Genomic DNA, 27,537 nt, shown 5'->3' with positions numbered 1-27,537 from the left:
GAGGTTCGTCCTCAGCCCTGGCTGCCACCCTCTGCCCGGCTCAGTTATGCCACTGGGGGCAAAAGTAGGTCTCGGCCCCGGAGGGGCGCGGGTGGACCGGGGCCCAGCGGTCCTTGCTGCAGAGCCTGCGACGCCGCGTTCTCCCCACCCCTCCCCACCCCTTGCCTCTGCCCTCAATTCCTTTCTCTTTGCTCTCCTCCCATCTCGGCTCCAGCGAGCCGAGCGAGTGTGTGCGCGCGCGTTGGGGGACCAGGGGAGGGCAGTGGAGGGAGGCGCCGTCGGAGGGAGAGCAGACGTCAGGAAGAGGGAGGGAGCCGGGGAGGGAAGAGAGAGAGGGAGAGGGAGGGAGAGCGCGGCGCCGAGGTTGAGAGAGGCCCCGAGAGATAAAGCTGGAGGGCAGAAATTATTAGGGGGCGCGGGACGAGAGGAGGGGCCAGGGGAGCGAGCCCGCGGCGAGAGAGGCAAGCGAGTGTGCGCCGAGTGTGCAAGGGCGGGAGGGAGGAGGGAGAGCCAGCGGCGGCCCGGCTCGCGCCGACTTGGGCCCAGCGGCGGGCGGACAGCATGCTGAGCCTCCTCATCTGGATCCTCACTCTCTCCGACACTTTCTCGCAAGGTAAGCCCCAGCCGCGGGCTGGGGAGTCCTGGGAAGGGGCGCGGAGTCACCCGGAGAACACCGGAGGAGTTCTTAGTGAAACGGCCCAACTTGCTTCCTCCGGCTGCGCGGGAGAACAGAGAACTTAGGTCGCGAAAGCCGAGATCCGAGTAGAAATGGGACCCGAGTGCTCAGAGTGTTTCCTCCAGTCCCTGGCAGTTCTCCCTCCCTCCACCTCCTGAGCCAGAGCCGGACTCCTGGGTCCTGGCCAAGAGAGAGGCTGGGAAGAGGTGGGATTTCAGATTTGGGGGGTGGAGTGCGCGAAAGCACGGACGCAGGCTCCCAAAGATGAGGCTGAGGGATCCTGCTACCCTACTAATCCAGCCCAGAGTCACCTTCATTTGAAGTGCGGCTGCTAACTGCTTGGGGGTTGCCCCTCAAAAGAAGGCTGCATTCGGCCCCCCAGCCCTGCAGGCTGTGGGTGAGAGGTGGAAGTCCAGATACCGGGGTTGTTTGGATTCATCAGGAGAAGCGGGAGTTGATCGGGTCAGGCACTCAGTTTAGGTCAGCAAAGTGCAGATATCTGAGGCTCCTTTGGAACTGGCCGGACAGAGCTTGGAAGTAAACCGGGAGAGAGAGATGAGGGTGTTCAGGTACACCGGCCTGGGTGCCCGTGAAGGAACCAAGGTCCAAACCCCAGCCAGGCTTGGGGTCTTGTGGGAATGGGGTCTTGTTTCCTGAGACTGACTCCAAGGAAGATTTAATATTGTTGGGCTCCTCCCCCAAACGGGAACACAGAAATTGACACACAAATGGCTTCAAACAGAGACATTGAGACAGACTGCTCACCTATGAAGACATCCCCACAAACATCCCCACACAGAGACAGACACAGACACAAAGACATTGATTGACACCTCTTAAGAAGGAAGATTCCTCTCCCAAGCCGACACACACTTACCTAGTCCTACACTCCTCCGGCATCAGGCATCAAACTTACACTGTATATGCATGTATGCTACGTTCAAAGGACGTAATATCCACTCACACAGAATTGCTTTTACACATACCCCAACCATGGAGCAAACAAAGAAACTTGGGCAGACATTCTTGTAGGCAGGCGCCTACAGAGATGTACCGTCTTCAAAATGGAGGAGGTGGTCTCTCATTGGGGTGGGTGAGTGATCTGGGAAGCCGCCGAATGGAAAGAGCCTCAGGCATTGGCCAGCTCTCTTCCTCTCCTGAATAGCGTGTGTGTGTGTGTGTGTGTGTGTGTGTGTGTGTGTGTGTGTGTGTGTGTGTGTGTGGTGGTGGTGGTGGTGTGTGGTGTGTGTGTTGTGGTGTGTGGTGTGGTGTGTATGGGGTGGAGTGTTTCACTGGACCCCTCCTCTCTTTGCTAGCCCTCTCCTCTGCTCTGAAGGCAAACCTGGCTTAGTTCAGGGGTCTTGATTCACCTTTCTTCCCCAGAGCCCCAGGACCCTCTTAGAACGTGGAAAGGCACACGTCCATGCTCTGGAGAGCAGGAGTGAGGCCGGAGGAAGAAGGCCCGGCCTCAGGGTTGACTACTTGGCAGAAAGTTGGGAAGATAAGTTCTGACTTCGTGCAGCCAGGTTGCTAGAGAGGGGGAGGGGAAGAGCATGGCGGGGGAGGGGCAACTGTGTCAGTTCTGATGTTTTGGGAGCAGGCTTCTGCCTTGGCCCTCTCTTGCAGCCTTCTTGTGCTTTAAGGAATGAGCTTTAAGGAACAGAAGCTGCAGCGAGGAAAACAGGAGATTCATGCAGCTTGAATCTGGACTGATAGAAGGTCAGAAAAAAAAAAGCTTGCCATGTACCTCTCCATCTTTGTGGGTGGGTGTGGCTAGGGAGGATGCAATTGAACCCCCAGCCTTCTTGACTCTGTCAGAGGTGAAAGCAAGAACTGCAAGAGGGGTGCGGGTGTATTTGGGGGTCACAGGGGAGGAAAGCAATGGGAGAAGGGAGCCAGGAGGGAGAGGAAATCACTACTGAGTCTTCGGGGGACACTCAGCACAGGGCTGGGGAGGAGCCCCTTAGGGGAGACATGGGGGACCTGGGGACACTGACAAGCAAGAGAGAGCACACAGTGTGGGTAGCAGTGAGTTGAAGGCAGAGCGATGGTAGTGGAGACTGAGGAGGAAGAGAAGAAGGTGGTCATAGGGGCAGCAGCGCTGAGAACAGAGGAGAGCTAGCAAGGGGAAGGAAATCCAGCCTAGCTGGGTGATAAAAATCGTGTTTTAAAGGATTTCAATGGGCTCCATCAATTTTCATTTTTTACTAAATAATTTTCTGTATCTTATCTAAATGAAAACCATTATCTCCCCCCATCCCCCGCTACTGTGTCCATCATGCCCCAGCTCCCCAGACTGATTACGCTGAAAAGTGAAATATTTATTCATTTTCTAAGAGATTTTTCTCCCTCCCTAGTCTCAGGGAGGAGAAATTGAAAAGGAAGGATTGTAGTTAATCAGAGCAATGTGGGATGACAGGATGGCTCCAGTGGGAGCTGCCTCCAGAGGCTGGTGGCTCTGGCTGGAGGAGGAAAATCTGTTCCTCTGGTACCCGCCCCCCAAAAGCTCCTCCTGGCTGTTCTGCCTTTGCTCCAAGGAGACTAAGGGGTGCAGCAGAGAGGCCCAAGGGCCTCCTATGTTTCCAGCATTTAGCTCCCTGTGCACAGTTATATCCTGGCAGAGAACGGAGAGCCTGGATTCTACAGCTCTGTTCTGCACACACACACACACACACACACACACACACACACACACACACACGCACTCCACACACTCCCAATGTCCTACTTCTGCCCAAAGCTGGGTACTGAGCTGGGGTAGAGGTAGGCGAACCTGGCAGAAATCAAGCTGTTAGTCCGCCCCTGACTTTGACTGGACTCTTTTTCAGCCTTCTACTCAAACTCAGAGGGAGACACGAAGAAGCCAGTGCTGGGTACCACAGGGATGTGTCTGCAACACCCAGGCAGGACAGGAGGGGGGTGGCATCCAGTCCTTCCAACCTGTGCTCCTTCTTGCCACTGGGTGGTTAGCTGGCCCCACTTTGCCTCTCCAGTGGGGTAGGATGACGAAGCCCCATGCTTACTCCATGCTTGCAGAGAACTGCACTCTGAGAAAGCCTCCTTTGTGACCCCTTAGGACCAAGTCTTCACTTCTCTCTTATCCTACAACGCGGGGCACTGTGCTGTGCCTATAGTCAGTTCCCCTTAATACTCGATTGATGAGTGAGCCGCAGTGCAGGCTGGAGGTCTTATTAAATGGTGATGACGTCACAGTCTCAGCCTGGTATGCCTGGAATCCTGGCATTCAAGAGGCTGAGGCAGGAGGACTGTGAGTTCAAGGCCAGCTTGGACTACATATACCAAGTTTCAGACCAGTCAAGGCTAAATTGTAAGTCCCCTCAGTAAATAAATAAATAGAAGACATCAGAGACTTCTTCAGCTCTCCCATGTTGGTAGTCTGAAGAGGTTATGTGCTCATTAGGTGCTCCAGTTTAGATGTATGCAAAGTGGTGGTGGTGGATATGTTAACCCATGGATTATCAACATGTATCAATCTACGGAGAGTGCATGGAATGGTGTCTGGCACAGAAGTGTCCAGTGACTGTGTTCTGACTTTGTGTCTGAACGTGAGTGGACAGATGTTGAGTGGACGGTCCCTTCTATTTTCCTGCTTATGGCTCTCTTTGCACTTACAGCTCCTCTGCTTTGGGTCCTTGGCCGTGCTGTGCAGCTCTCAGAGAGAGAACCTGGCCGAGGCTGATCTAAGGGACACAATTCAGCCTTCCCCCTGGTTGGTGCTCTCAGAACAGGCCTGCAGATGGGGCATGAGGGGAGGGCAAACGGGAAGGGCTCGAGCTTTTGGGTGAAATGAGAACCGGTGGTGCTTCAGAGTGTGAGACAGTTCCTCCCGTGCGTTCTCATGGTAATGACTTTAAGTGCGTGTTAACTTAAGCCCTCCAACCGTCCCCTGAGATAGGCCAGGCAATTCATTCCTTCTTCCTAGATGGGAAACTGAGGTTCAGATATCTAAGGTAGGCAGTCATCGGAGCCAGCTGATTCTAAAACCTACACTCTTCTCCTTTGCCAAGGACCCCTCAGCCAGCAGGGAGTGGAGCTGGGCTGGGGCAGGATTTTTGTTTTCTGGTCCATGGTAGAGTAAGTGTGAAGAAGGGGATTGTTTCATCAAGGTAGTAGCCTTTAAACTTTTAAAAACAGTCTTTCATTTTGAGATTCTGCACTATTTGGGGGTTACTCTTTCTTCACGATAGGGCGATCTGCTGGTTATTTGTTAAAAGGGCTTTACTTTCCAGATAAGATTTATATGCTTGTATTTGTTCCTTATATGAAAGCTAGCCTTTCTAATCCATGGATTTATACACCAGGACCTCCCTTCCCCTCCCCCCCCCCCCCCCCCGACTCTGTAGAGTCTTAGTCATGCAAGAGATGATGCACTCAATGCAGTCTGGGGACAACCTGTGCCCTCTCACCTGTAGCCTCCAAACTAGGCACAGCAGAGCTGTAGGCAGGGCAGGGCTGTAGGCACAGTAGGGCTGTAGGCATGGCAGGGCTGTAGGCATGGCAGGGCTGTAGGCACAGTAGGGCTGTAGGCAGGGCAGGGCTGTAGGCACAGTAGGACTGTAGGCATGGCAGTCTGTAGGCACAGTAGGGCTGTAGGTAGGGCTGTAGGCACAGTAGGGCTGTAGGCACAGTAGGGCTGTAGGTAGGGCTGTAGGCATGGTAGGACTGTAGGCATAGTAGGACTGTTGGCATGGCAGTCTGTAGGCACAGTAGAGGCTGAAAACTCAGGCATCTTGTTCAGCTCACCTGCAGGTGCCCAGCTTTGCTTTTCAGCTGGCTCTCTCAGGACTTGCGTGGCTTAAGGTACTGAGAAGGATCATGGGAGGTCAGCAACATACCCAGGTGTCAGCATTACCTTTCACTGAGTTCCTGCTGTGTGCTTTTCAAAACTGATGTCCCTGCCATTTCATAGATAAGAAAACCAAAATTGAGAGGTTAAACAACTCACCGAGGGCCATCTCCGGAGTGTTAACACCCTGATCCAAGTCCTTTTATGTCACTACAGAGCTTATCTGGGTTGGCAACCTCTATTAGAACAGGAGGAGAACCTGGGCCTGCTGTCTCGTTCCATACAACAGTCCTCTGAGATAGGCTGCGTAATTATCCGTGGTTTCTCGGCTAGGAATGCTAGGCTACGCATAGTTACCCTGGATTTGACATCAGCATACAGAGGCGGGAGTCAAATATGAATCCCTGTCCAAAAGAGGTTTGTGTCACCCCAGCCTCTGTCCTCCTATGTTTTCAGGTATATTTTGTGGGGGTGGGAGGTTTTGTGATGGCAATCAAGCCCTGGGTTGGGCAAGTGTTTTATCACTAAGCTACAGGCCTCGTCCCTCCTCTCTTTCCTGTCTGTCTTCTGGCTTTGTAACTGTGTAATGCTTTCAGATTTTAGTAGCTGTCACATGTACCATAACATTTGATAGATTAGCATGTGATATAGGCAGGATCATTGTTATTTTTCCATTTAGTAGAGGAGAAAATGGAGTTCCGGAGAAGTTAGATGGCTTGTGAAAGGGGTGAGAGCTGAGATGGAGGATGTGCCTAGGAGGCACGTTTCTCTATCTCCCCGGTTTCTGGGAGACATTTCCCTCTGAAGTCAGGGAAGATGCTCCGGGAGAGTCCGACCAAGCTGCACCCTCCTGCGTCTACTTGTTCTCCAGCTCTTCCCAGGGCTCCAGGCCAGTCAATTTGGCAGTCTCTCGGAGGAGGTTTTGACCTGTTAAAGGCTGGGGGTTTCAGTGGAGGAGGAGGAGAAAGAGGTTGCTGTGCTCTTGATCTTGAAATGTGAGACCGGGGAGTAGAGAGAGTCCTCGGAATCTCCATGCAGAATGGCTCTCTGAATGAGAAGGAAGTCCTGCGTACTTGGAGAACTACTCCTTCGTGCTTTGCATTAGAATAGCAATGTCAAGTGTTATTCCCATTTTACAGGTGGGCAATTAGGAGACTAGATAAGTTCAACCGATTGTCCAAAAGGACACAGCCAGTACCCGACAGAGTCAGGATGAGAGACCAGCGGTGACATTGGGATGGTGTGTGTGTGGGGGGGGGGGATAGATCCCAGGGAGACACCCCTGAGGGCGACACCCATTTGCCTCTTCTGTAGTATGACCACACCCAAGCCTGCAGGTGCAGTCACTATGTGCATGCACTCCTCTTCCCCAGGCGCATCTGGATAGAAACCTGTGTCTTTCCTGCCCTTTCATTCACCGTGGAACTGGTTGGTGTGGAAAGGAAACCATGTTCCATGTCCGCCATTTTTCTTCCCAGCTGTCGCAGCCCTCGCGAGTCTTGGAGGGCAGTGTTCTTGTGTTGCATGGTCTGTATCCCCTCTGATTGACGTGCACACTGCCGGGCTGAGAAAGCTGGGGCCCTTGAGTCCCCTGCTCTCTGACTCTGCCCCCTCTGTATCTTTCATCCCCAGCCCTTAAACTTTCCCTTCTTGATTTCCAGACAGTGCGGACTCGATTGAGTTCTTACGGCACCCAGGATGGAAGCTGCCGCAGCTTCTAGATACCTCTGAAGATCGTTTTTCTTGCTAGTCCACTCTCTGTCTATCAGCTTCTCCCATGTGGAAGGCGCTCCCAGTGTCTCCTTCCTCCACATTTAATTTCTTCAGCAACTTTTATTAACCTCTCTCGTCTCTGGGGACTGCAGTGCTCATCCGTCTCTGCCCTTCTCAAACCCATTCAACAAAATTGGGATGGTATTGAAATAAATGGGCCTTGCAGCCAGCCACCCTCTTCAAGATGGAGGGTCTTAAATCTGGGCTAGACATTTCTAGCAAATGCCGCTAGTTTTCCAGGAGATAATACTGCTGCTTCACTCTGGGTCTGAGCCCTGGGAAGGTGCTGTCAGAATCTCCCAGAAGGCCATGAGGCCTGGGTTTTGAGGCAGAGACGAGAGAGCAGGATGCTGAGTCTCATGTAGCACTCAGGGCCCAGCAGGGCTATTTCAGGAAGCTGTTTTCCGTGTGTTATCTCTTTCCCCAGCTCCCTAACTTGGCTTAAGAATAATAAATTCTTCTTTAGGACAGGATTGCTTGTTCTCTCTGGCCTGCATTTCCTTCTGAGGCAGTATGAGGAGTATACCCTAACGGGAGGATGTGGAAAAAATGCAGAATTTGTTCCCTCCCTCACCAGAAATGTACAGTTAGGCGTGGCTGCATGTCAGAACTGTACAGTCGTACATGGATTAACGGTGGAGATGCCTTCAGAGAGATGGGTCTTTAGGCAGGCTCCTCAGCTCTGTCACCATCGCAACGTGTATTTGCACACGGTAAGCCTCTCCCGATAGGTGATGGGCTCTTGTGGTTCCTTGGGTATAGGTATTTCCTCACTGACCCCAAGCATCGTTAGAGGACTGGTATGCAGCTTAATGGCAGAGCCCATGCTAATGCGCAAGCCCCGACTGAGCTCAGCCTTCTGCTCCACAAGTAGTCACAGCGTTGTATAGCACATGGATAGACTGCGTGTTCCAAGATGAGTAAGATACTATCTCTACTCTTACCTGTCTTTATCTTTTATGTGAAATTATTCAACCCCGTAGGCCTCAGTTTCTTCTTCCACAAAATGGGGACAACTGATTAAAAAAAAAAGTAATTATTTGGAAAATGGGTACAAAATATGTGGAATAGTAATTATAATAATAAAAACAGTATATAGTTCCTTCTTTCCATGAACTAAAATTCAAAACTACACAGACTCTTTGTGTATGTGTGTGTGTATGTGTGTGTGTGTGTGTGTGTGTGTGTGAAGTTGATAGTAAGGGGCTACTATAGTCGTGTACAGGTCAGAGCTGGACCATTCAGTACAGAGGGAATTGCTGTGGGCTGCAGTGTTCAGGCAGGACCCCCCTGGGAGAAGTGCTCTTAGAGTTAGGGATAGATATATATGTAGCAGGCCGACGAAGAGCATCCCTACAGGTCCACCTTCCTAAGTCAAGGTGTGGCTGTTGGTGGGTAATCAGGCAGGTGTGCAAGTGTAGTGAGCCCGGGTAGGAGTGGAAGTGGGGGTCGGGGGCACCGAGGGTGTAGTCGCTGAGGTGATCTCAGATCGGGACTACTGCCAAAGCCCCCCAGCTCACAGACAGCCCCGTAAGAAGTGGAAAACCAGCTGATTCTGGGGCGCCTTCTTCTGACATGTCTCACTTCGTAGCTCAGGTAGGCTGCAAACTCCCGAAACTTCTGCCTCTGCCTCTTGAGTCTTGTGTCTTTTGGTTTCTAAACAAAGGAAGTGTGTGTTAAAAAAAAGCACGTTAGGGGGCTGGAGAAATGGCTCAGAGGTTAAGAACACTAGCTGTTCTTCCAGAGGTCCTGAGTTCAATTCCCAGCACTCATATGGTGGCTCACAACCATCTGTAATGAGATCTGGCTCCCTCTTCTGGCCTGCAGGGATGCATGCAAACAGAACACTGTATATATAATAAATAAATAAATTTGGGGTTGGGCATTTAGCTCAGTGGTAGAGAGCTTGCCTAGCAAGCTCAAGGCCCTGGGGTCGATCCTCAGCTTAAAAAAAAGCACGTTAGGTTCCCTGTCTCATTCTCCATCAGATCTCCACTTCCTCTAAACTCTTACCCCAGTAGAGCTGCTATGGAGACTTGTAAACCCTATGGTAAAATATAATAATAATAATAATAATAATAATAATAATAATAACAATAATAATAATAATAAAACACCTAAATGAAGTAAAAATCAATCAGGCGAGGCAGAAGTGAACAGAAACCATTACAGGACCATCACTGGCAGTCTCTAATCTGTGACCTATGTATGGAGACTGGGAAACGCAGGTGTTCTCTGAGAGGCCTTCGGCACATGTTAGAGCTGCCCGGAAGCAGAGTTTGACAGAGATAAGGAAGAGGAGGGCCTTTTTACCCAGATACCTGGAGATGAATGCATCTGAGCCGTCCACTCTGAGCCTGGGTTGAGAGAGACACCAGGTTTAGACTCTCATGGTCTAGCTTAGACTTTCTCGGCTTGCCAGCAGCCTTAGCTCTTCTTAGAATTTCTTAGGGCCTCAGCAAGGAGGGGAGCCCCAGGATTTCAGTGGGAAGAACCTCAGCAGAGGGTCCCTGGCAAGGAGGAGGAAGCCAGTCAACAAGCATTAGCCACTGTTTTTGTTTTGTGGTGGTCCTGGGCCCGGGGTGGAAAAGGTGAGATTCAGTCCTTGTCCTTCAGGCACTCTCTGCCGTGTGGGAGATGGATATGTAAACACAGACAGTCCTGAGAGGCAGAGGTTGTAAGAGAAGTATGTGAAAAATGTTGGAGTCTGATTTTCCTGGTGGCTGCCTGGAGCTGGGAGTACTCGGGAGGAAACGGCTCTAATGCTTGCTTTGCCTGAGGCTGTGCCCGTTGTTGGGATGCTGGGCAGCAAGATATCCTGGCTCTGGACAGTCCTTGATTGTACCCCTGCTTTGCCGAAAGGAGCCAAGGGACCGGGTCTTCATTCCGCCGAAGGATTTTGATTCCCAAGAACAAAAGCAGTTTATGTAGAAATACCCTTTCCTCAAGTCTCCCAACCTCTGGTGTCCACTTCCCTCTCCCCAGCCCCCACTCTTGCCCAGTCGAGCTGATTTCTAAATTAACTTTCTTCTCCTAATTAGCTTAGCCGAGTTTTTATTATTAATCCCTCTCCCCGAATTCTCCATGCACAGCCTGGGGCCCTATGTGCTCCATTACCCAACATTGCCCCACCACGGGGCCCCTCTAACTCTTCTTCCCATGCCACTCATTTAGCTGGGAGTTTATTACAGGGAAGGAAGAGCTGGGCCAGAGGGACTGAGAGCAGAAGGGAGCGGGAGAAGGCATTTTCCAAGCAACAGAAACCCGGGGCTAGACATGCTGGCTGATGGGAGCTCTTGGCAAACTTGAGGTTTTCTTCGTCTTCATGTTTAAGCAACTGAGGACTTACTGCTTAGACAGTGGGACTCCTTTGCCATAATCCCCAGCCCCAGGAACGTACCCACTGCTTTGTGGTTTAGTCCCTCTCTATTCCCAGTTCCTGGAGGAAATCTGCCAGCTTGACTGCATTGTGGAAGGAAGGTCTCTATAGTGCCCACAAGGCCCTCTCTTCCACACTCGCTGTGACTGTGCTGACAGAAATGAGCAGCACTCACGACAGCATTGCCTACTTTGTGGATGATGATGGACTCACGCACCTCTCTCCCAGTGCACATCTGGGGACGTCTACCTTCACTGGTCCGTGGATGAAGGGAATGGACTCTCATTTTAATTGCTAGTATGAGCCAGTGATAACTAGGAAAATCTGACTTTGTAAAATAATAAGTAATGATAATGCATGGCCAAGGCAAGCTGAAGTGGCTTCTGGACTACCTGTACCAGTGTTGTGCTCCATTTGAGAGAGGTTGGTAACATCTGCACCTGAGGGGTTTGCACACACTTTCAGTTTCACTCCTGGGTCAGGATGTAACACAGCTTACTCTCTAGAAACAGGGAACCCTGACTCTCCTGGGACCCCCTAACCAAGGGACGGTAGGAAGATCAGCTTTTTTGCCAGAGTACTGATGTGTGCCCCTTAGAGCCTTGACTTCCTCGTCTGTGCAGTGCAGATGGCTGTCCCTGCCTCCCAGGGTGATGGTGGGGATTGAATGAAATGATGTATGAAGCAGAAGTGTCTGGTACTTACCAAACCATATTAATAATGCACAGTGCTTGATTTTTCGGGGTTCACAGTGCAAGGCAAATCCAAGAAGGGAAACAATAGAATGAGAGAGGAACAATGATTAATCCAAACGCAGTCTGTATTGGTGGTGCAAAGGGAGATGGCCAGTGATTTGGTAACTCCTGCACTTTGTACTCTGAGGTTTCAGGAAAGGGGGAACCTGGGGGAGGGTGGCAGCCTGCTTTAGAATGCAGTCTGTGTTCTGTGTCTGGAGATTGAGTGGCCCTTTACCCTTTGTGAGCCATGGTTTCTTCATTTTCAAAATGGAGAACGGTTACCCACCTACTTCTAGGTAATCTACATCCTGAAGGAGTCATTGCAGGATGGGTAAGCTGACTGACCAGTCAAACTCCATCTCTCCAGAAGCCTCGGCTCACCGTGTTAGGACAACAACCCTCAAGCTTTGAAGGAGCCAGGGAAAACGCAGCAGATTCTATATTGGCGTGAGACTCCCTGGTGATGCTGATGCTGTATGTCCCAGGGACCATGTTGCGGTGTGAGAGGGTGCCTTCACATGCCTCCTATCACGAATCAAGAGCAGAGCTTGCTTTTCAAACAGTTTGGATGGGTCGTTGATTCAAAGGCATTGATATGCTAGTGTTAGGAAGACAGATGTGGGAGCTTCCTTAGCACTGGACTGACCCCTCAGGCTTCCTCCTTGCTACCTGCCTAGGTCCAGCCCCACCTCCATGCCAAGTCTTCCCATACTTCCTACTGCAAAGTTAGAAGCCCTAGCCTGTGTGTTGCTGGAAACTTTCCCCAGCCTGAGCAGTCATTTCCACATCTTTTTTTTTTTTTTTTTTTTTTTTTTTTTAAGTTCTCATGATTCATCATGGGAGGTTTAGGAGAAATATTTTGACAGAGCTTCTAGCTAGAACCTTGACCCTTACTGGCTTTGCCTTGAAAATTGGGTTATGAGCAAGATGTGTGACTGAGAAGGAAGCGGGACTCTGGCTTACCTGGACATGGCTGTTGAGGAGCTGTGGGAACCATCTCTGAACAGGCCAGCTTCTCACTCTTAAAGATGCTCAACCTACAGAGCACACTCATTCGTCTCCTGCCTTCTCTCACGGACTCAGGCAGGCGCCCCACTGATTCCCTTGCTTCCTCTTGTACCCCAGGAAACTGATGTTCATGCAGTTCTCTGCAAGTGCAAGGTAACATAGTGACCAGCAACATCAGCCTGGGGAGTTTGCAAGATACAAGGAGCAGTCCATCGGATTTGGCTTCCTGGGACAGAGAAAGCACTTGAGGTCCAGAATACAAAACAGTGGTGATCCTTTAAGAACATCATCTCAGACTCCCAAGATGCCTCTCTTGAGGCTGGACTAATTCAAGAGAATTTGGAAATCAGTGTATAGCCCTTTTTCCCTAGCAAATAGGAAGTTCTTTGCACCTAACCTGAACCTTTCCTGCTCAGAATGGAAACTGTAATTAGAGGTTGCAACTCAATACACCTACAGCACTCTCTATATCTGGATAAACATTTTTTCCCAACCAGTTTTTCAAACTTCATGGCGTGCTCCTTTTATTGAGCAGCAAGGCCTGAGAGGTCAGGCTTCATGGGAGCCAAGAAGTTCTCCTTAAAGGTCAGACAGAAGCTGTCACCATGCAGTGTCCTTGACCAGGGCTGGAAGGATGAGGGGGGCTCATAGCTCTGGCACCTGCCCACCAATCATCCCCCTCTGCTAGTGGCCAGGCTGAGAAAGGAACTGTACCCACTGACCGAAGCCTGGTTATTAGGCAAAGAACCTGGCCGGATGGGGGCAGCAGGGTGGGACCCATTCATTGTCAGAACCTGTTTCAGTTCAGGCTTCCTGAAATCAGGAGTGTCCCAAGCTCAGCTCTGCCTGCGGTACTGATGTGGGCAGAGGGAATGTCTATTGTGCATGCGCAGCCAGGAAGATGGAAAGAGCTCCTGGAGCTGGGTCATGGCCGGATAGGAACATGGCCCTGGGGAGGAGTGGAGGGACAATACAGGGAAAAGGGACCCAGCTGGGAAGGAGAGAGAGGACTGGACTTAGGAGAGAGGTAAAGGAGACTGACTACCTTGTAGGGGAGCTGGTGGGAGGAGCATGAGGCCCAGGGAGATCTGCCCCGTTAGCGGTGTGTAGTTAGACGCTCCGAGACGTGATAACCGTGGTGTGGTCATATCTGCTGTGGCCCCTGCGGCAGTTACATCTGCAGCCTGTGTGATGTACTTCCTACACAGCTGTGTAGGGGGAAGCCACCCCTGCTCCTTTGGAATGGGATGGGCTGTCAGGCTGTGTGGGAAGAGGAGAGCAGTGGGCCATGGTGCAACCTGGCATTCTAGTCCCACAAACACTAACTGAGGCCTGGCTTGGGACAGTTGGCTGTGTTCCAGCGATACCGCTAGCCCCGGTCTCTGGCTCTCCCAGTCCCTGGATGGGTGTTCTCTCTTAATCCTGCTGTCCTCTGTCTGTCACTAGGCAAAAATGCATGGCTCTCTTGAAGCATTTGGTGCTTAATAATTTGTGGATTACAGCTAACTCCCGATAAAGATTCCCCTAATTGCTTGGCTCACCTCAGGTTCTATCATCAAAGGGAAGTGGTGAGGCCCCCCTCTCACCCTCCTTTTCTTTTTATTATCTCTTAATTAATCACTCTGGCTTTCACACTTAGCAGATAATTACAGTCTCCTGGGCACGAAGCTCATTTTCATAACCTCCTGCTCCAAGCCTGCGGCAGCAGCATGGAGGGGGTGGGAAGGGAGAGGGAGAGAGGGGAGAGCAGATAGACACATGCTGAGGAAGGTGGGGGAGGGGGCAGCAAGTGAGACAGGTGAAGAAAGGGACAGGGAAGGAGCCGCAAGAGGGACATGCCGATTGGTGAGGGAACACCGGATCAGGGGCCCTGCCAGTGGGCGCAAGGTTGGTGATGCCCGGGGAAACCTCTAGTGATAGTCTTTCTCTACTGAGCTATACGTTTGTAGGTCCTTTCATTGGCTCTGGGGCACAGCAGACGAGATGTGCATTACCACAAAGCTTAGGGGTCACTATAGAGGAAGCTGGGTGAAGTCTCTGAAAAGTGGGGACAGCCGAGATGGTTGCGACATGGCTGTGATTGGGGCCCGGAGGTCAGAACTCTTTCCTTTTGGAAGAGCAGGCCATACCCTAGGGTTTGAAGCTGTGGGAATGACCAGATGGAGGGAAAGGCCAGGCATTCTCTCTCACCTCCTTCACTTGGGGGCTGTGCCTGGTGGGCCCCTGTGTTCACTACCCCATTTTAGAGATGAGAAGAATCTTCCTGGGTTCTGCTGGGTTCAGGAAGAGTGAGTAATTGGCCCAGGCTACATGAAGTTAAGCCCAAGTTGGACAGCAGGCAAGAGGAAGGGAGACTGTGTGCTGTGGAGGCTTCTAGACCAAAGGCCCCCCGCCTGACTGGTCGTCAGGCTTTCCTTGCACTAACTCCTAGATAAATATACGATGCACATTCGGATGGCAGATCTGAGAGGCGTGAGAGAGAGAAGTTTACCTCGTGAATCCAATGTGGAAATGGACCGGGACACAAGCCTTGGCATGTGTTCCCTCTCTGGTCCTCATTTTGTTCCTTGTCCAGCCTCACACTTAACTGCTGCTTTATTCGCTGTAGCAGAGAATTTCAACCGACCTGGTTGTCCACAATCGGATGACTAGATAACGAAAGTGTGTTATCTATAAAGAATAAAATACCACTCCGCTGTAAAGGAAAATGAAGTTACAAACTTTACAGGAGAGTGGAGGGGTTTAGAATGTATAATATCTAAGTGAGGCCACATAGTTGCAGGAAGAAATAAACCACATATTCTGTCTTATATTCAGAATCTAGCAAATAATATACATATACACACACACACACACAAATATTCATGCAGGTACAGTATAACCAAAGAATAGAGAAGGCTAAATATAAGGGGGTGAGAAAGGCATCAATGCAGGTAATGGGCACGAATTATGAAAGAGAATATGAAGTTAATTGTTTTTCTTGTTCTAATTCTGTTGTGCATTTGTGTGTGTGGGTGGGGTGGGGTTGGAGAAGTCCACAACACATATTAGATCCTGAAAGTATAGACTTTGATGTGAGGCTTCACGGCTTCTACTTCAAATGCCAATTCTAACTACATAAATTCATTAAGTTGTGTAGACTTCGGGTCTGGTTCATTTTGGAGTGTGGATGTTTTTATTTATTTGCAAGTCTTTTCTATAATAAAGTTTACTTAAAACAAAACAAAAAAGCAAAGCAAAACACCCCCCCCAAACAAGTATGTGTGGCCCGGGGGCTGCAGGGGGTTTTGAAGGGGGCCTCCACCACAGGCTTTCTTTTCCCTGAACGTGGTCTGCTGTTTTGGGTCTATGGGATGAAATGCATGGGTTTCTACTGCTTTTCCATCAACCAGCATTAAGACCTTTCCAAGTCTGTTTCCTTTTTGGTAAAGGAGAGTCTTGAAGAGTTTGAGACCCTTTTGTTGAGCATATGAAATAGTCTCTGGCGTGGTAAGGCACTGTTAGCCAATGGCAGCTGCTGTTTCTCCCACTGTTATCACTGTGGATCAATGCAGCTAGCCTGTGCCTAGCAAAGGGCAGTGGGTCCCATTCCATGTCTTATAAAGCTGGTAAAAGAGGTCCTTCTCCGTTTCCTGGTTGTAGGGTGGGATTAAGAGTCTTGCGTAATCTTCTGGGTGTGCCGTTATGCAGGGCCCTGACAGCTTCTCTGCTCAGGCACTCTGCAGTTTTCCTTTTCTCTCCACAAACTAAGTTGTTTGGCTGAGGCTACCTCCCACTCAGAGTGTAAGGTCATCAGGGGCCTGTATAGCAAAAGGTTTGTCTCACTGAGTTGAGGAGGGCTTGCAGCTACTGGCTTCCTGGGCACTCTAATAAGGAAAGCTACATTTGGAGGCACTGTGAGTAGAGGTGGGGATTTTTAGCCCCACTGTGTCCCTAACGGAGTGACCTTAGTTACTTGGGCTCTCTTGGCATAAAATGAGAAGGCCCTTTATTCTCTAAGACACTTTATGGATGCACAGTTTTCTGATCACCACCCAGGGGGAGTTCATCAAAGACTGGCCCTGGATCTTCTGTTTTGTTTTGTGAACCAGTGTCAGAAAGGCTGGTCTCAGAGAGCCAGTTAGGGACCCAGGAGAAGCAGCTTTTGCTCAGGACCCAGAGGGGGAGCAGATATATTAATACATTTTTTAGAACTGATATGGATTTGGGGTAAGATGTGCACGAAGTCCCCAACACGTGTGCATGTACACACACAGACACACGTCAGCATACAGAGACATACACACTTGCATTCATGCCTACACATCATACACACACTCCACACATACTCCTACACTCTCTCATTCATGCTCCTCCTTCCACACACACTCATACATATATCCACACTCATACATCCCCCACCACAAATACAGATACACATGAATACATACTACTGCACGCCCCCACACACACACCCTGTCCTGGGGGGCAGATGGCCTGGCCTGTGTGGAATGTGGGGACCCCACCAAGGGTGTGAGTGCTTATGTGTTCATGTTGATAAAATGTTCTCCCTGAAAAAGCAGGCTCTGGCTTTTCTCTGAACTTTAGCTTTGGTCTATGAAAAGGTTTTGCAGTCTTGTGGGAATATAAACATTTGGCAGATTTTCTTTCTCTGAAAGCTATTTCGCCTCTTTTCTTTTTCTGGGAATTTTAACCAGCAAGATCAAGGTCCCTCCGCCCATCCTTCCTCTTCTTTGCCTGCGACACCCAGCCCCCCTGTCCCTTCAGCCACCCCCCACCCCAAATGAAAACAAAGTTAATTGGTGTACACTGGGGGTGATCTTAGAGCCAGCAGAAAGGAGTGAAGCAAACAGCTCTCCCCAGAGGAAAAACTGCAGAGAGAAAAGGAAGCAAATGGTATCGTGGTGAAAAGTGAATTCCAGACACTGAAATTCTTTTGGTTTTAATCATCTCAGAGGGCAACCAGAGCTGAGCTGTGGGGGAAGGGAAGAAGTGAAAACCAGTGCCATCTACTCCCAGCTTGCAGGACTCTGGAAAGACTAAAAGTTTCCCCGATGGAGGCTTCTTACTCTGCTCTGCCCTGACCCGACCCGCAGAACCTGGTGCCTGCCCCTGCGTGGAGCTCAGAGGCGCTTCCTTACCGCCCCCCCCCCCATTTATCTCTACTCAGTTTTAAAGTATTGACCTTTCAGGTTTCCAGCCAAATTGCAAGTTCCCCAAGGCCCAGGATTATGTGTTGTTCAAAACAAACAGCAAACTCCAGGCTCTTTGATAGGCCGTAGTGTTCCTTCATTGGAAAAGCGGAGCCATTGAAGTGTTTAAGGAGCTGCGTGGAGCTTTCTCTAGTAGGAAGGGAAGGCACAAGGGACCCCAGCTGTCCCTAAAGGACAGCCTGTGGGAGAGGTAGAGGCCTGTGGAGTGTGTATGGGGGTCTTAAGTTTCCTCAGCATCAGCTAGCGGACAGCAGGGGAGCTTGGGACATTGGTGGTTGGGGAAGATGGGAGTGAGGTGCAGGGAGAATTAGAGGAATGTGATTCCAGAGTCTTCTCTTCATCACCAGGGTGACTGTTTCGGTGATGAAGAGAGTCAGGAGATTTTGTGACCAGGTCCACAGGGATGCCTATGTGAAGTCACTGGTTGCCAGACAGCAAGCAACCATCTAGCCCCCTTCCCTGTGCTCAGCATCTTCTTTTTTTTTTTTTTTTCCAAACTCCCCTCCCCCAGCATCCAGTTCTCTGGTTCTTTCTTTTCATCCGAAGGCAGCTCCCATGTGCTCATGGCCACCAGCTGTTTCCCCTCCTCTTCCATCCCTTCTCCCTCTTTCTGAAAACTTTGATTCTTGGGTCTTTGGTTCTTTGCCTCTTCCTTTTTTTCTTCTTCTGAGTGGCATCTCCGCATTCCTATCTCCTGATTGCCCGGTTTAGAATGGGAGTCAGACAGGTGACTGAGTTTTGACTTTCTGGTCGACTCTCCACCTGGACAAAGCTGCTTGCTGTTTCAGGGCTTCAGGTTGCTCCGTGGCACGTGGGGAACTTGCCAGGTATTGCCTGTGATCCAGAATGAACATGCCCTTCCTTTATTTCTGGAAAAAGGAGGAAGCTGGAATTTGTATGCAGGACACCTCACCTGTTCATAGAACTGTGCTGTCAACACAAAGGGGCAGTTGAGACCACATTGCTGATCTCAGTGCAGTCTTTGAGGGGGTTTTGCTGTCCCCACGTGGTCCATGTCAGTCTTCTTGTTTTGTTGTGTCTTAATATTTAATGGTACAAAGTGATAAAGGGAACCAGGAGGCCTGGGGTTCTGACCGACCTTATTTATATAAGTCCCTTTCCAGCTAGAACATGAGTTCCGTGCCCCCCCCCCCCGCACCCCAAGAGTAGAGATCACGCAGTCCTTACTGTTCTTGGTCTTGTATCTATCTGCTTCCCAGTACCCGATATCAACACTAATGCATGTTAGTATAGAATGTGAGACTAGGGGTAAAGAAATTTGAGCTCAGAACCTCACATTGACTTTTAAGTGGATACAGCTGACCCTTGTTGGGGGGTTCTTCTCCACACTGAAAGCCAGTGGTACCCCCTCTCTAAGTGTGACAAAAAAAAATGAGCCTTCAAACATTTCCAGAGTGCCTTGTGAAGCAAAGTTGCCCCCACCTGAGGACCATTGAGCTTGCATGAGAAGGAGCTAGACCAAGAAAAAACAAAATGCCACGTTTCTCTTCCTCCCTTCCTATATCCTTGATCAATATTTCATAAAACTGAGAAATTTTAAGATAATGATAATGAGGAAATGTTTTGTCCTCTCATCCATTTTGGAAATGGTAAGCTTTCTGTGTAAGCCTTGATTCATCTCTCAATCCAAGGTTTGCATTAGGAAGGTGGCAAGCCAGGAATCATGTGGTACCTCATGGATGAGGCTGAAAGATCTACCATACCCTTGCTTTAATTGGGGGATAACTGACAGATAATGGTCTCAAATGTTTGCCATTATCTTGCCTTTTTACCTGGCACCCTCCCTTCCATCCCTAAAATATCTGCTGAGCCATCACCCAGGCCTTGGGCACCGTTAGAGATTTTGTCCAGCCCCTGAATGATTTGAACAGAATGAGAAGATGGAGAAGAAAGAACTCAAGGCCCCAGAGCTGCAGGTCCCACCATAGCCCCTCTGCCTTCTCAGTAGCCACCACAGGCTAGAAAACAGCCTCCTCCAGTTCTCCACAGACTGCCCTGCTTTACCGTCCCTGTGCAGATCTGAAAGCCCTAATAATGTGTGTTGGGTGGTTGGCAGTATAAGGAGCATGCTGCCCATGTCTGCTGGAGGGTCTGAGGTCCAGAGAAGAAGGATGTGATAATATCCTAGATAGATCCCAGAGAATATAGGATGGCCCTGCCCCAGACTGTCCGTCCATCCCCTTCCTTCCCCAGATAGGCTCATACTTTGCAACCTTTGCTCCCACGCCTCCTAAGGGGCCCAACTCTTGCTGTCATGGCATCCGGGAGGTTAAGAGCAGTTTGGAAGCCCAAAGATACAGAAGAGGGCTTAACAGGACAGGGGCTGATGGGAAGAGGACAAGCTAGAACTTGATAAAGAGACAGCCAAGTGGTAGAGTGGAAGGTAGCCAGGAAGGTGAAGGCAAGAGGAAAAGAGAGACAGACCTCATCCCTAGAAAGAGAGGGGGAAAAATGGGGGGGGGGGGGTAGGGGGAGGAGAAGTCTCAACTTTTATTTAAAATCTGAGAGCAGTTATATGCCTGGAGTTGTTGCCATAGCAACAGCACAGAAAAGGAGATAGCTTGTAAAGCGGGGAGGTGGAAGGAGGAAGATGATTCAATAGAGGTAAATGTTTAAAGACAGGAACAAAAACCATTTACAGATAATTAAGTAACACACTACGGGTTCTTTGGTCCTGCCTGTGTGGAGGGGGGTACGGGGGGGGGGGGGACTGGCCTATGATCTGGCCTACTTCTGCTTGCTGCCACCCATCTTTTCCCCATTCCCTGCTCACCAAGAAAACTTCAAAGAGGCAGCCGGGAACGCCAGCCACAGCCACGCCACGTCTGTCTAGTCCTCTGCCCTGTGTAGTCCCGGCTCCTCAGAACAAGGTGGGAAACAAAGGAAAGAAAATCTTCCTGCAGGGAAAGCCTGCCCCAGCCTTTGGTGGCAGGGTTCTTGCCTTGTCCTGCCAAAGGTCCAAAGGAGCAGCCTTTATGCCTAGAGGCATTGTTGGGGCTGTCTATGTTTAGCATCACCTCGAATTCCTCTGCCAATGCTCACCTCTAGTCCATTTCTGGAAATACTCTCAAGTTGATCCTTAGAGAGCCAGGCACCAGGGCAGTGAGCTGTGAATCAAACCAAATAGCTTTTGCCCCCTCGGGATCTGCCCTGACTAAGCTGAGTGTTTGGCCTCTGCCTCCAGTTCTACTTTGGTCTTGATTACCCTTATGATAGGGGTGTGGCCCAGGACATGGCTCTACATGTAAATGTCTTTTCATGAGGACTCATTGGTGAAAGTTCTGTAGTGGTACTTCCGGTTAGTTTTTACGTATGCTCTCCCCCACCACACACACAAAATGTCTAAATTGGGGCTGGAGAGATGGCTTATCAGTAAGAGCACTGGCTGTTCCTCCAGAGGACCTGGGTTCAGTTCCCAGTACCCACATGGTGGCTCACAACCATCTGTGACTCCAGCTTGAAGGGATCTGGTGACTTTTGACCCCTGAAGGCACCATGTACTCATGTGGTTCACAGACACACATGCAGACAAAACATACATACACATTTAGATGTGTAAATTATGTCAGGAATTTTGAATTGAAATTTGAATCCTTTGTATTGGCTGCAGATCATCTCTGATGAGGCTTTCAGTACATCGGCGCTCTCTCTCTCTCTCTCTCTCTCTCTCTCTCACACACACACACACACACACACACACACACACACACACACAGAGAGAGAGAGCTTTACTGCAACCTAAGTGATTTCCCCCTCCTAATCACCACAATTCCCGCTCACTATTGTCCTCTTAGTTTGTTTTTTTTTTATATATATATTACTGACCAGATGTGTCTATTTATGTTGCCTCAAATCTTTTATGGAGCAAATAAACTAATTAAATGAGTTAAGCTGGCAAGTAGTAAGAAGAAAATGCCAACTACTGTTTCATGGAAACAGATAATAGGAATAGTCTCTAGCCTTGCTTTAGAGGCTCTGTGAAGATGGACCAGACTTCAGAGAGCTCTCCAGACTAGAGGTCACCTCAGTTCACACCCAGTTGGACTGTGTAGAGGGGAGTGCCTTGAGGTTCTTAATGCCCACTACCCCGATTTCTCTAATCTTTTCCACACACACTATGGAATGCATCATGTCGGTAGGAGGACTTTATCCAGGTTTGTTTGCTTTTTTGAATTGTCTTGGATGCTAGTTCAGCAAGCTTCTAATTGCTCGCTCATACCCAAACATTCTGGGTGTGAAAGCCTGCCTGGGATTAAGATTTTTTTTTTCCCCATGGATAATCCTCAGGGTGAGAACCTATGTATCCCTGAGAGCTGACAGCACTTCATTGATTCTGTTCTGCCTGGCCAGACACGGAGAGAATGGTGTCTCCAGAAGACAGAGCAGGTAGAGGAGCTGCAGCAGACACACGTGTTTCTCAGCGGGGGCCACCAGCCTTAAGAGGCACTGGCTCTGTCTAGCTCAGTTTCTTTTTTGTCCCTTGGTTCTCCACCAATCTTTCATTTCCTCCTGGGAGCAGGAGCAAGGAGGAACTGTCAAGGCCTGGTTGTTGAATCCCATCTTGGCTCCTCAGTGCTGTGTGTGAGATCCTGGAGGTATGGGGGGTAGACCAAGACTTGCCAGCTTTCCTGGGTGCTATGGATGGGAATCCAGGTGAGAAGCTGCTCGGTGGATACATGCCATGAAGAGCGTCTCATCTCTCTCCTTTCCTGAAGGAGTCTGCAGGCCTCCCTTGTTCTCCATTCCTTATTTTGCCTCCCCTCTCCTTTTTTGGTGTGTGTGTGTGTGTGTCTTCTTTTCCTTTCACATTTCAAGGCCTTCCTCTTTGTTTTTATTTAAATAGATTTTTGAGGAAGAAAATAATTTTATAGTTGGTGTCCACCCACCCACCCACCCCCGTACTTGTTTATTTGTTTTTATTTTTAGAGGAAGGCTTTCATATAGCACAGGCTGGCCTTGAATTTGCCAGGCCTGTACCCACCTCCTCTATAGCCCTCTCCCCAAATTCTTTCCCAGTTACTTAAGAGAGAGAGAGAGAGAGAGAGAGAGAGAGAGAGAGACAGAGAGAGAGAGAGACAGAGACAGAGAGAGAGACAGAGAGAGACAGAGAGAGACAGAGAGACAGAGACAGAGAGAGAAAATATCCGGCCCTCTCAGTCTGAGCTATTTGACTTAGAAGACAAAAGACCCTTCAGAATTAAGAGAGGAAGGGGGAAAGGAAAGGGTAAAAAAAAAGATTTCGGTTAAAAATCTTCATCAGGGTCAAAAAACCTGACAGGGAAGCTTTGTTTGAAGGGACTGTGAGGGCAGGGTAGGGGTGGAGGAGCTGGCAATTGGCCCTCAAAAGGCAAATATCTTGAGATTGGAGGAACTTTGTAGATCAGTGGACATTCCCATTGAAGTCGTGGAAGGCTTCTGAGTCTGGTTCCTCCGAGACCCGTAGAGTGTTTTGAGAGCAAAGACTGGGTGCGAAGGGAAAGAGATGCAGGAAGCTGCCATTTTAATTCCATGCACCCTCAGAATTGCCAAGAGTCTGCCGAGATTCCAGGGGTTTCCAGGCCTTGAGGGCTGGAGGCCTTGAGGGCTGGCTATCTTCCTAGCCTGCGGTCTGTGGAGTGGGAAAGAGGAGCCAGTGAGCAGAGCTGTGGTGTGGTGAGTTTAGGGCTAGGCAGCATACCTGGGCAGCAGGGAGATCACTGCTGCCATTGCTGCCCAGGAACAGTGAGATGGGTGAGGAGGGGCTGGTGCTGTGGGCAGAGGGAAGGAGCTGAGTCATATTCCGGCTATTAGCATACCTAAGACCTTGGGCAGACAGGACTCAGGGATGCCCTCTGATTGGATAAAGACAGTGGAGGGTTGCATGAAGGATTGTTGACAGTTAGCAGTAGTGAGACAACTAGCCAGGTCTGATTCACACCCAGCACTTGACGGGCAGAGGCAGGAGGATCAGGGGTTTTAGAATAGCCTTTGCTATATAGTGAGTTCCAGGTAAGCTAGGGAGACATAAGGTGAGCCGATCAAACTGAGGAAGTGCTCCCTGGAGGACTCTGGATTGCAGGGATCTTTAGAGTCCAGAGAGAAGAAGGGGTGGGGGCAGGATTCCAGCATCAGGAGGCCACACAGATGCTGTGCTCCCAGCAGGGTCTGCTAAGGGCATGGCTTGGCCAGTTTAAGAACTATTTGTGGCAAATCTTTAAACCCCAGGCTGCTTTTGCCCGAGCACCTGGAATCCAGCCACCAAGTGATCCAGCCACCAAGTGATATGTCACGACAGCGTATGAACTGACTTTAAGGGTAGCCTGAACCAAACCTAAGTAGAAGAGAAATTTGCTTCTGCTGCTCAGCTGTGGCAGCACCCATGTTTCCTATGGTCCATCCAGGCAACTTGGGAACGTCTTTCTTGCTCCTGCCCTTCTATCTCTGTATTGAACCAAAATAGAGAGGTCCGTAGCCTCTGCCCTGCCTCTTCAAAGACCCCTAGGCTGACACACTGCCAGGAGCAATCCTGTGACCCACTCCCTGGAACCGACACTGTGCAAGGGCATGAATCAAAGACACCAACACATGATGAGCATGTGGTGAAGGACAATAGACTGGAGAGGGTAGGGTGGGATAAACCTCTGGGGGTGCCTTAACTCTTGTAGTGCTGGGGGAGAAAAACACTGAGTTGTAACTGCACCAAAAACAAGATGGCTTCAGGAAGGATTGCCAGCTCTGCATCCTGTACTGTTAGCACTCTCTCAGGCAGGCAAAGGAAAAGGTGGGAGCGACTGGAAGAGAATGGGGGGGAGGGAGTGACCTTGGGCGCAAATGTCTCAGCCACAGACCGGTACACATGCCGTCCTCTCTGGCCCCTCCACCAGCTTTTCACTCAGTGCGCTGCGGTGGAGGAAGGCAGGGATGGAAACTGGAGGCCTAATTGCTAGGTCTCTCTCAGCTCTTCCAGAGCGCACTGGGCAGGAAATTCCTCAGATTCCAGGCTTGTAGGATCATTGCTGAGTGTTAACCGCAGAGCTCGGGGAAGAGGCTAGAGGCAGAGAACTGCCTCCTCTCCGGCTCCTTTTCCCTTTGTTTTAAAACGGGCTCAATTAAAAGGGTTTATGGAGGGGCTGCTGGCTGGAACAAAAGCCCCAACTGTAGCAATCCTCCCCAAGAAAAAGTCCCAGATCTGGGAATCCCAGAAAAATTAGTGCTGAATTGAGTAATTTTGAAGTTGAAAATAGACTGTTGTGGACTCGGGGCAGGAATTCGTTCCCAGGGTGCATTTTTTGGTTGTTTTTTTTTCCCCCAGCTCTCTCTCAGTGAGTGGGAAGGAGCTGGCTTGAGAAGAAGCTCTAAGAGCGCCTTGTGGAGAGAGATAAGGATGGCCGTGCGGAGCAGGCAGGAGGGGCGCTTTCCCCACGGCATTTGCTTTGCCTCAGTTGGGAACTGGACGGGACTCCTCCTTAGTCACCAAGTTACAGGGGTCTGTTTGCACCTCACCTGGACAAGGCAGTCCGGAGCCCCTCGGCTGTATCCATCTGCCTCCCCCAGGCATCTTGCAAGCACTCTGGGGAGCACTCTCCCAAAGAATCACCGATGCATCCCCTTGGGCTCTCAGAACAACTGCTTGTACTTAGGTAGCTGCTGTTCCCGCTGAACTAAAGTGAGCTGTTTACTGCACTGGTGCTCTGTGCTCTTTAGGGGACAGAGTGCGACTTGGTTGTGTTATTAACCTCGTAGCAGAGTGACCGCTATGCAGTAAGCCCCCCCCCACACACACACCCAAAAAATGTAAAGAGAAGCAACCTTGTTGGGTGGCTGTCCCTGTCCATGGGGATTGAATTATCCATTTGGCAGGTCTCTAATGGATGTTCAATGCACAGTCTGGTTTTTCTTCCAGCTCAGTCCTTCACACTTCATGTTCTCTGAGAAGAAAACTGTGTGTGTGTGTGTGTGTGTGTGTGTGTGTGTGTGTGTGTGTCTGTGTGTGTGTGTGTGTGTGCTACCTTTCCTAGAACATAATAGTTGCTGCTAAAAATTCACCACCATGAGTTCCAGTGCCCATCAGAGCTGACCTCTGCACTGCCCACACCCCTGCTGGTATGGCATAATAGATGGTAGATGATGGAGATGTGTGTTTCGTTACAACTGATGATAGGGCTCCTTTAAGAGCAGAGGGTTTGTGGGGTCTGAGGGTGAAGAAGCGGTGGTCCATAGTAAGTCTTTCAGTTGCTACAGGCTCTGGACTTGGGCTGAACCTATAGTATTGAGCACCCAGCCTGAACAGCAGCCTAAAAATGACCAGTGTGGGCTGGCATCAAGGAGGCCAAAGCCTCAAACGTAGAATCAAAAATGCCATGTCTCAGCTCTTCATTTTAGGGATGAGAATATGAGCTCTTTTTCATTCTTCAGACTGTTATGTCCCCATTTTCAGGGTGAGCAAGATCCAGGGTGCACTGAGAGAGCAGAATCCACCCTGCTGCTCTGTGTTCACTTTCTGCTTAGCCAGTTCACTCTTCTGGTTTGACTGTCCAGAGCGTGGATGAGGCATCAACTGGCTGGCCTCCTCGGGCTTCTAAGACTCCTAATGTGACAAAGTTGGGCTATCTGCTTTTTGTTCTGTTTTTTTTTTTGTTTGGTTTCTTGAGACAGGGTTTCTCTGTGTAGTTTTGGTGCCTGTCCTGGATCTCGCTCTGTAGACCAGGCTGGCCTCGAACTCACAGATCTGACTGCCTCTGCCTCCCCAGTGCCAAAATTAAATGTGTATGCTAACATGATGGTGCTTGGCCGCTGAAGGCTGAGTGGAAAGAAAAGTTCATACATTTCTGTTTTTCTTTCTTGACTGAGTACCATTTGCTTCCCATAATAAGTTATGTCTGTATGTTTTTACCTTCCTCTAGCCTCATCTTCCTAGAGAAGACCACCAGGCCCCTAGGGATTCTATGGCATGATAGTTGTGGAAGAGAATATACAGGGCTTTTCCTACCTCACTCTTAACCTGCAGCTTTCAAAAGAATGCCCATTGTTACCAGGGTGTATGTATGCTTACCTATATGTAAGTAAGCAGTTGCAGACACATATAATGTGACTCAGGGTGTTAAACACCGTGTGTGTGTGTGTGTGTGTGTGTGTGTGTGTGTGTGTGTGTGTGTATTTGTACATATATGGTACTTAACACCATATATGATATATGTAAACGTAATATATATATATGTGTGTAAGCAGCTGCAGATACAAATAATGTGACTCAAGATGTTAAACACCATATATTATATATGTATGTTTGCATGTATATGGTGCTTACCACCATATATGGTATATGTACACATCATATATGTATGTAAGCAGCTGCAGATAGGTGACTCAAGGTGTTAAACACCAGAGAGACAGGAAATAGGATTGGCTGTGATGTGGATGGTGCTGGTTTGGTAGGCTTTCTGAAGAGGTTAAATTCACAACATGGCTCAGAGGGGCCAACAGTTTTGGGTTGCAGAAGGAAATCCACCCCAGGTGTGTGAGTGGCTGTGGCTGGGGGGGGGGGGTGGGGTGAGGTTTGGTAAAGCCTTATGCACCTGGATTCTTAGTGGGCAACTTCTGTAGGTTCTCAACCAGTAAGTCAACTTACTGCTGTTAGAGAAGCTACATTCCAGTGTCTAGTCACCTGGAGGGAGGAAGGCAAGAATCCAAGATTATAGAAAGAGCCCTTTTCACCCATGATGCTAGAAGGATGGAGGGATGTAGACAAGTTTATAGATATCCAGAGAGGGGAATCTCATAGCTGCAATTATTGTGCTGAATACCTACCCCATTCCAGGATGTCCATTCTGGAAGGGACCTTAGAAGTGATCTGGTCCCTGAGTTTGAAAACTGAAGGCCAGAAAAGAAATATGACGTGTTCAAAACACACTTACTCTGACCCAGCCTGGCTGTAAGACCTGACT

General features: G+C 49.7%; 1 protein-coding gene across 8 annotated transcripts in view; it reads left to right on the top strand.

Moving 5' to 3' along the window:
• The first annotated feature begins 402 nt into the window (after nt 1-402).
• The window catches only part of Kirrel1 (kirre like nephrin family adhesion molecule 1), an 89,772-nt gene continuing 62,637 nt past the window's right edge, over nt 403-27,537 (top strand). For 3 of the 8 annotated variants that reach the window (XM_036190484.1, XM_036190483.1, XM_036190482.1), the window contains exon 1: nt 403-613. In XM_036190484.1, coding sequence (XP_036046377.1) covers nt 562-613 — 52 coding nt within the window. In that variant the 5' untranslated portion in view covers nt 403-561. Of the gene's footprint in view, nt 614-2,330; nt 2,396-14,250; nt 14,268-27,537 lie in introns of those variants that run through there. The other 5 variants (XM_036190486.1, XM_036190480.1, XM_036190479.1 and 2 more) reach the window with 5 other exon arrangements.

Source organism: Onychomys torridus, chromosome 6 (assembly GCF_903995425.1).
Source record: "Onychomys torridus chromosome 6, mOncTor1.1, whole genome shotgun sequence".
NCBI lineage: Eukaryota > Metazoa > Chordata > Mammalia > Rodentia > Cricetidae > Onychomys > Onychomys torridus.
This window is presented reverse-complemented; position numbering and strand designations above follow the sequence as displayed.